The following is an 8845-nucleotide window of genomic DNA, read 5'->3' as shown; positions in this document are numbered from 1 at the left end:
GAGAGAGAGAGAGAAAATGACAAAAAAAAATGACTAGTAGCTCTGTCAAAGGGGTGTTCACTAGCTGACCTGCCGGCTCCCGGCGAAGGGCGCTTTAGCGCAGTCCGGCACGTCCCTTGGGTCCCTTGTGATTACGAATAGGTCCCCGTTCTATTACAACCAGGAACAAAGGCGCCTTTCGCGGCCTAGATATGATGCAATTTCTGCAGTCGGAGCAAGAAGGATGGAATGACGATGGGAAATGGGGAACAGCGCGTGGAGGCGAGAACTTTGGTGCTTCTGATTGTTTTTAGCCAGCCTGAGACGATCCCAGACGCAAGCGAGCAGCAAGTGCTTCGCAACCTCCTCAGATCTAGATATTTATATCCAACTGCCGTCGACAAGTGTCTTTTCCTTGTGTGACGGGCAAAAAAATAAACCCTCAGCGGATATTGTAGCGAGTCTCGGTGGCGAGAGCGCTCAATGTCCAGCAAAGGCAGCCACCAGCATATGGTGGCGCCCTGGTTCCAACGCCGAAAACCCCCTCCCCGTAAATAAGCCATTCCATGCCCAAGCCACATCTGTGGCGGCTGATATCATTCGGGTGTTCCATGCGCACATTCTCCCGGGCCCAACAAATAAAGGAGAGAAAAAATAAGAAGCCAATCCTGGTGCCCGGGGAGAAAAAAAAAAGGGCAGACATGGCTACTGGGTAGCTCCGCCAGAGGTGTTTATCTCATGATACAAGAGCAAGGAATCCTGTCGGCCCCCAAGTGTAGAGGGCCGCGAGGGTCGACCCAAAAGAGACGCCTCGTGAGGAAAGAAACAGAAGAAAAGGTGTTGGTGGATAACCGTTCCAATCTTGATAACCCAGAGAAGAGAATAGAAAAACAGAAACTTTTTGGAGGATGATGCTGTGCTCCGATGCGATGCCCATTTTCTTGTTACAACAAAGGAAAGAAAAAAAAGAGTATGTGTTTAGTTGACGTCGTGTTGAGGTGGGAGTTCGTTTCGTAGAGTAGGGTGGGTGTCCGCGACGGGAGCTGGTAATAGTAGGTGATGTTGCCATCAATGGCCTCGTAGGGTGAAATAGGACCTCGAGAGCGATCGCGGCGTCATCGTGTGTATTGTGTATGTGTGTATATGTGGGGTGTGTTTAGTATGACCGGCGGCGTTGCAACCGAACCTGCTCAAAGGTGCTGGCGTAGGCCCGGAGCTCCCTCCTGGCCTTCTCGGAGAGCTGGTGCGCTTCGTTGGATGCCCTCGCGGCGTTGCTGCTGCCCATGGAGGACAGGCTGGAGTGGGAGCTCGAGGGTGAGAGCGGGCGGGCCGAGGACCGGGCCGAGGACTGGGAGAGGAAGTCGAGGGCGGGCGAGAGGTAGAGGCCAGAGGCGTGAGACGAGGAGCTCGAGGAGCCCCAGGCGTGGTGCGGACCGGGAAGTGCTGGTGAGCTCGCGCCCGAGCTGGCGGCGGAGGACGTCTTCTCGTAGTCGGCCAGGCGGCAGGACTCTGAGCAGTAGGTGGCACCGTCTGTCTGCTTGTCACAGGCCAGGCAGAACTGGTGGTCCCACTGGATGTCGAGAGCCATTGTGTCGGTTGTGTGTGTTCGACGCGGGGTCGATGGTGTTTGTGGTTTGTTTGTGGTTGGCAAAGAGCGGGCTGCGCGGGTTGCTGGCCGTTGACTTCTGTCGAATGTGTCGAGAAGAAAAAAAGGTGGTATGGGGTCGACTGTGTGAACAGGCGGTATATGGCTGGGAATCAGGGCGATTAAAAAGCTTTTGAGGTTCCAATTGCGTTCGAGTGAGTCTTTGCTGTGAGAGAAAAGGCAGTGCCGAACCAAGATCCAGACCGGTGGCAGCGTGTATGAGGTGGTGAGATGGGGAGGGCCAAGTCGGAGAGGCAGAAGTTGGGAAGGCGAAGCTGCATCTTTTGTATATCGACGTTTGGAGAGCAGGCAGGCAGGCAGTTCTGCACCAGGGCCTGTATCCGCAGGTACCCAATGGGCAAGAAGGCACCAGTCCAGGGGGGTGTGGTACCGACAGGGAATCAGCTGGCTGGGGGCGGCCACGAAAAAAAGAGGACCTGATAAAGAGGGCCTGATGACCACACACGGCGAGGACCCACAGCACCCTACAGGGGTGTTGGGTGAGAGAGAGGCAAAGAGAAAAAGAAAGAATAAAGAAAAGAAAAAAAGTTGAAAAATTGATGCAGAACAAGGGAAGACGTGGGCTAGCGCGACGCCTAGGTACCCGAAGCACCAGGGATTGTGTTGTCATTCTCGCTGATCAAATGGCGCGAGGGGCTACCAGCCGGGGGATGTACTGACAGGGGGGTCAGCCAGCCAGCCCGGCCCACCCCAGCAGGGTCGGCCAACCCCAGGCTTACCAGCATGGACAAAATAAAACGTCTCGAGAAGCGGTTGGCGGAAGAGCGGGAGAAGCTGGAAAGGCGAGAAGGCGAACAACAAGCCGAGGCAAAGCAAAAAGAGAGTCAACGTTTGGAACGATTAATTACCAAAGCTTTGTCACGCGCTACAGATTCTAAAAATCCAAGCGTCCCCGATTACCCTAGCAACCTGCGAAGCTTCGCCCAAGCCCGGTACAGGCACTCTATCCGACACCTCAGCCTACCTGCCTTAGTTTTTGCTTCTCGGCATATTCCCTATAACACATGGCAAGATCTAGAAAGGCATCGCCCTGAACTATTCTCATCCACCGTGGGGAAGCTAAATGGCAAATGCAAAGTGTTGCTTAAAAGTCAATGGCCATTCTGGTACCAAACACTTGCCGAGCCCGCACAGGCGGACCCTGCTGAGCCCGAACAGGCGGACCTTCGCGTCCCTAAGCTGGCTACGTTGTTCCTCACTGGTAAAATAACCCTTTCTTTTACAATTACCGCAACACGCTAATCAATCTCTAGAACTCCTCGTTCACAAACATTCCGGGGATATTAATTATCTTTCGGCACACATCCAACAGTTTTACCAGCCTGATCAGAATCAGCAGCCTAACCTAGGCTCTACAGCCAATAGCACCTGGAGGCAAGACGCGCAACCAGCTGCTTTAGACGCAGACGGAACTCTCTTTTCGACCGAGGAGTTCCAAGCTCGGAAGCGACAACGCTTAAATCCCCCCCAAGATTTCCAGCCAACCACGGCCAAGGCGGACCACCCGCACTTATCATCCCCGTCCGTTCGCGCGGTCGGCATCCAACCGACTGACCCCACGGTCCATGAGGCCCTGCAGGCGCCTTGGGGGGTTAACTCGGCCTCCAATGCCGACGTAGTCTCACCGGGACACAACTTTGGTGCGTACACACATTATCCCCTTACGAACGCCTACTACCGATTTTAATGGAATACAACTAAGATATATCATTTTTTGCAGGGCTTCAATCTGGTACGGCTACGACTGCGCTCCCTCCCGTCGCAAATCCTCTGGCGAACAACGAGCCCCTTGGCGAGGTACTACCGCAAAGTCCACCGAGAAAGGCAAAATTTTATGCCATCCACCCGGATCTGGTATCGAAGGAGGTGTCTTCCTGCCTCCGCCTCGTCGTCCCTGATGCCGCCCATGAACAAGCTTTGATAACCGGAACCGCCTATATCGATAACGCGTATCGCGATTTCCTTATTGGCCATAATTCAAGTGTGTTGTTTTTGCAAGGAGATGTGGAGGTCAACAAGGACGAGGACGGGAGTCTGATGCGGGACATGACCGCGTTAGCCGATGCCGGAGTAGGCCCCATTCCCGCAACGTCATAGATGCACCACCCGGGAAGGCACAAGCATCAGAGAAGGGTTTTATGCACTATGTAAAGGGACGGTGGCGCAGCTGCTGACCATCGGGTCATGGGATCAATTCGAGCCAATTGTATTGATACTTAAAAGGCGCGGGTTACCATTTGCTGGATTTAACCGTCCGCTCTTGTCCGATTTTTTTTAATGACTCGCAGTGTTTCGAGTTTATCCGAAAATTTGACAGATCTCGAAATCACATGTGCGGGGTTTTTTTTTCTGGATATATTTATCCCGCCCTTCCCGAGCTGGCTTTTGCATCCGCATTTACAAATTCACGGACGGTAGCAGCGATCTGTCTGTTCGGAATAATGGCAAACATCTGCCTTGCAAGTTGCGACTCCTTGGACATTCCCCTCGACGATAAGCTTTTTGAGCGCGCCACATCGATGTAAGTACCCCCATCTTACATTTAATGAACATTCACCAACTCGGATTAGATACAACAATCTCCCAGAAGTATTGACACAGCCATCCATCGACGAACATCTAAATTTTTTCGGCAATCTTGTTCTTTCCCATGGTGTGCAGGATGTCATTGGCTTCCACCTGCCTCATAGCCATTATCCCATTCCCGACAACACCATCCTGCTTGGGACCAATATCAATGTCCAAGGAACGAACGTCGAAGCCCTTATACGCCGCTGGGCCAAGCCCACTCCCATAGAGGACGTGCGCGGCAAGCAGATCCACGGACATATTTACGTCGTCAGATCAGATGGCTCCCTCCACCCCTACGAATTCCAGCTCGGCCATGCTCCAGATCTTTCTGGAATCGACCTTAGCCATTTCCTTCGAGACTTCGCCAAAGCCGTGAAGGAAAAAGGGCTACAGAAATTAATTGCGCTCGAAGTCCTCGATCCCGAAAACACTGACCGAACACTGTATGAATTCATCGTCAATCGGGTCAACCATGTTCTGGTCGATGCGTCAATGGCAAAGGAGTTGGTGCAAACTCGGACAACTGGCTGGACAATTAAAGGCGAAGGGAATGGAGGGGTTCGCGTTCTGAAGAACACAGCTTACGCTCCACCCAAGGAGAAAGGGGACAGCCATATAGTTTACACCGATGGGAAACCGGATGCAAAACTGGAAACCGTTTCGGAGTTGGCGAGAGCGCTTGCGCACGTCACGGGTAATTAGGTTTGTAGACTAGCGAAAGCACCGATCGGTAAGGTTAGCACGCCTTTTGTTGCGCGATTATAATTGACTATCTTGTATCGATCAGCTAATATTTGTGCAGTTCAAGGCGGGGCAATGTTGTCGGGAGGACGGGCACCGGGCTCGACATCTCGTGGATCGCAAGGGTACCCCGCATTTGCAAAGGGCCGGGAGCTAGATAAAATCGTATTTGGCACATGCAGCAGCAGATCTACGTGATTTCCAAGGGAATCGACTAATCAGTTTACTTTGGTTCAACCTCCACAGCTGCTAACACGGGTGAATGGGCGATGAATCTCAGGAGATTCGTAGGGAAATGCCCGCACAAGACCTGGAAAGCAGCCACATGCCCCGACGCAAGCCCAATCCATCCCAAACGTGGCCGCCTTTTGGTTGCTGGCTGTGGTTACAGTGTACTGTGGAGGGGAGATCTATACAAATGTGGTGAAGAAGTGAAACAGGTGCTAATATTAGCTACCGAAAAATACTGCAGCAGACACGGCCCCTCACACTTCTCCTTGCCATGCCTGCGGGATACGGGCACTGAAATAAGAGGCGCAGAAGCGTGATGTGCGCTCTCCTGCCAGAGCCACCGGGATTGGGAGCCCGGGGCGGCGTGGGCCACTTTGAGCGTCGCGCCGAACGTGCGCTGTTTTCGTCACGCCCGAATCCGACGCCGCTTGGTCAATTGGTGCGGGGAAAGCGTCGAGCGCAAAATGTGCTGCTTTATGCTAAAGATAAACGACTACTCGTCCCGCTGGGTACTTACCCCGAAACTGAACGGTGGTTAGTGGCAATACAGTGTGGGACTGCCAGCGACGTCAACCTCTGCATTTTCTGGAAGTTGTCACCCCGGCAGGGATGTATACGCTCAAAACAATTGCTGCTCCTGAACGGGTTGCCCCCGAGCTCCAGCTGCATAAAAAGAGGTTGGGTGGCTGGAGCAATGTTTACGCTAACGCTCACTGAGCTGACCTTCTGGGGAGTGATTGGATGGATTTCCCGAAGTGTGAAGGTGTATGATTTGGAAGGTACTGTGCAGCTGGCTGGCTGCAATCCGGAGACCGTGGTAAGCACGCAGGCTCCTCGTACCAATCGGCAACGATCGCATTAGGCGCAAACGGGAAGGGGTTATCTGCAGCCCCCAGCCCCCAGTGTCAGGTTGCCCTGGGCGGGTTCCGGGCCCTGCCCTAAATGCATACCTATTGACCAGACCCTAGGTCCACTTTTATCCGCATTCGTTCAGACCCGCTTCAGGGCTGGTTCACAATTCACGCCCCTCGATGAAGCTCTGCTGCTTGTGAGGAGGCTAATGGTAATTGGACGCCAGGTTTTCAACCGGAGACACCCCTTCGCGAGGCCAAATGCTGTATGGATCAGCGGTACGGAGCGCCAGACGTGGCTTGGTGGTTGCAGGGGCCGGTACGGAATATCCCAAATGAAAAGAGCAGCGGGCGCGGAAAGTCGCGAAAAAATGGAAATGACTTGGAACGCGTTGCAGTCTGTAAACCACCGCTAAACACCACCATGCCGAGCGTATCTCTCTCCTGTTTTTGTTGATTTATCTTTTCATCCGGTGGACACCGCCGCATAACCGACTGCGACAGCAGAACCGCTTTTTTAGGAGTTTCCCGGCCTTGGTTCTACCGCTGCTACTGTTGCAGACCTTTGCACCTTTGTCGCCCCCTGTTGGGACAGAAGCACGACAGGCCACTCCCCATATCCTTCCGCCGACCAAAATAGCCTCACAATTGTTTACAAAGAAGATGGCGACCTCGAAGAATAGGGTAAATTGTACTTTTTGCAACGAGCGTGTCTTCGCGGAGAAAGCAAAGCCCGCTTTTCTCATCTGGTCACCATTAACCCGCCTTCCCTAAAAGGGTTGAACAATAGAAACCCGACTCCCCATTATTACCGCGCCCGTCCTTTCTATTTAAAACAAGCATATAAAAATGTTAGAAAAGACAACACTATCAGACTTTCCCCACCCTTCTTGCCCCTGCTCCTACGTTTCCGTCCTTCCTCGCTCCTGCGTCCCCGTCTTTCTTCGCCCCGGCGTTCCCATCCTTCCTCGCCCCTGCTCCTGGGTCCCCGTCTTTCCTCGTCCCTGAGTCCCCGTCTTTCCTCGTCCCTGGGTCCCCGTTCTTCTCCGCCCTTTTCGCCCCTGCTTTGTTTTCGTTTGTGATCACTCTTTTCGGGCTGCACAAATCGGACACGAGACCCACTGCGCGGTTTCCGATCCGGCTCCGGTTTTTCGCCCACGGCTGGAGATTATGGTGGGGTATGGTCGGATTCATCGTCTTCGACCGTCGCTGCGCGTGGCGGCATCGTGGTAGAAAAAGGTAAAGTCTGCTGAGTCCAAGTATGGCTGGCATATGTCGTGCGTAGGAGTTGCAGCGACTTGCGAAAGACGGGAAACATCGGTGGGAGGGCGACTGCCGCGGTTTTTTATAAGCGATTTGCAAGGCTTTGTGACGGGGCGTAAAGCGGCAGAGCCGCGTTCCTTCTGTTAGCAACAGTCCGCAAGGGAAACTCACCGAATATGCGGGCTGCCTTGCGGAAGATCAACGCCCGGCTGACTACCCCGGCGTCCACCATGCCCGGGCGTGCAAGAGGTCACACTATCTTGAATTTTCACATGAATAATGGCGGGCAGCTGCCTCGCCCAGCTTGGTAGATACGGGAGCCCGCCCCTAAGCCACAGCGAGTGAGAGCCTTATGTATTGGTATATATATCTTGAACCTTTGGCGGGCTGCCTAACGGGCAACGGTTTCCATCTATGCGCGTCCAAGCAGCAGGTGAAGGCACATGCCCAAGCGTCAGCAACGCCGTCGTTGCTATCGTTTTCTCCAAATAGCAGCCATGCCGTGGATTTCGGCTTGTAGATTGGCACGGCTGTCCAAATTAGGAGGCTGAACTTTTTATTAGCTACGAGGATAGCTTACTGCTATCGAAAGCTCCTTCTCGGCAACTTGGATACCTCAAACGAGTGCATGTAGGACTGAACCGTCGCAGTCCCCCAGCCACCCTTGGCGCTCCAACTCAAAAGGTGTCTTTCGCCCCGCCATGTGCAGGATGCATGCGCCCCAATTGGAGGTTGCAACTGGTGTAATTCGGTGTGACTGTTTTGCCAACGGCAGGGTTTTGGGGTGTCGGGATGCGCAAATCATCACCCCCACCACAAAGGTCCGCAGCCTTGTCCAAGCCGGCGACAGCAAGCCGGCGGGCCTTGGGGTGTATTTTGCTTTCTTGCAGCTTTCAGATTCGGGAAACCGCTGTGCAGGCAACCGCCATGCAAGAGACGGTCAGCTTTCACCGACATGTAATGTGTAGCTTGCCCAAATGAAGCATGCAACCGGGGAGTGCGTCGACATCCCATTTTCGGCAAGTGTTACGTGGAAAGGTCTCAGAAAGGCCCCTCATAGGGCCGGAGCCGCATGTGAGTTGGCATTATGGCAAAGCCACATTGGGCATACATATATTTGTTGGCCGACCGCGACGCTTGAAAGTCGCCGCCCTAATCCTGGCCCCTGCATACGCAGCTTCGCAGCCAACTTCTTTTTGTAAACCCACCCCCCGCCACCGTTGCTAGCACCGGCTGCTCTGCCCAACCGTGTACTAGCCCCAAATGCGACAATCCGCCGCGCGAGTCCTGATGGAGTGAATTTACGCCCCGACCGTTTCGGGCATAAACCCGACAACGGGTACGACTGGCGAAATTGCCGAACCTGGACCTATACCTCCTCGAAGTTGCCAGTCACTTCGTATTTCGCAGGTTGCATATGCAGGCCAACGCATGCCTGACGTTAAGGCAGCTGCTTCGAGTAAGGGCGTCGGCCTGGAGAGAGGTTGGGACAGCTGTTGCCGCCTCTGGCTCGAAAGTCAAGCAGTGGCAGTAGGCAGGCTGC

At 53.8% G+C, this 8845-nt stretch overlaps 4 protein-coding genes across 4 annotated transcripts; 2 read left to right on the top strand and 2 right to left on the bottom strand.

Annotated features, from left to right (window-relative positions):
• Positions 1–183: 183 nt before the first annotated feature.
• Positions 184–1987, bottom strand: GGTG_12170 (hypothetical protein). The gene has a single exon (XM_009230063.1). It carries the CDS (start codon positions 1565–1567, stop codon positions 1136–1138), a length of 432 nt encoding a protein of 143 aa, XP_009228327.1. The 5' UTR covers positions 1568–1987; the 3' UTR covers positions 184–1135.
• Positions 1988–2368: 381 nt separating this feature from the next.
• Positions 2369–3742, top strand: GGTG_12169 (hypothetical protein; the record flags this gene model as incomplete). The annotated part of the gene is made up of 3 exons (XM_009230062.1): positions 2369–2846; positions 2899–3285; positions 3366–3742. The coding sequence occupies 3 exons, from the start codon at positions 2369–2371 to the stop codon at positions 3740–3742; spliced, it is 1242 nt and encodes a 413-aa protein (XP_009228326.1).
• A 179-nt stretch (positions 3743–3921) lies between these two features.
• GGTG_12168 (hypothetical protein) lies at positions 3922–5173 on the top strand. Its single transcript, XM_009230061.1, has 2 exons — positions 3922–4166; positions 4216–5173. Exons 1-2 carry the CDS (start codon positions 3976–3978, stop codon positions 4916–4918), a joined length of 894 nt encoding a protein of 297 aa, XP_009228325.1. The 5' UTR covers positions 3922–3975; the 3' UTR covers positions 4919–5173.
• Positions 5174–6809: 1636 nt separating this feature from the next.
• Positions 6810–7534, bottom strand: GGTG_12167 (hypothetical protein; the record flags this gene model as incomplete). The annotated part of the gene is made up of 3 exons (XM_009230060.1): positions 6810–6865; positions 6946–7200; positions 7474–7534. The coding sequence occupies 3 exons, from the start codon at positions 7532–7534 to the stop codon at positions 6810–6812; spliced, it is 372 nt and encodes a 123-aa protein (XP_009228324.1).
• Between the last annotated feature and the right edge of the window lie 1311 nt (positions 7535–8845).

This window comes from Gaeumannomyces tritici (genome assembly GCF_000145635.1).
Source record: "Gaeumannomyces tritici R3-111a-1 unplaced genomic scaffold supercont2.8, whole genome shotgun sequence".
In the NCBI taxonomy this organism is placed as follows: Eukaryota; Fungi; Ascomycota; class Sordariomycetes; order Magnaporthales; family Magnaporthaceae; genus Gaeumannomyces; species Gaeumannomyces tritici.
This window is presented reverse-complemented; position numbering and strand designations above follow the sequence as displayed.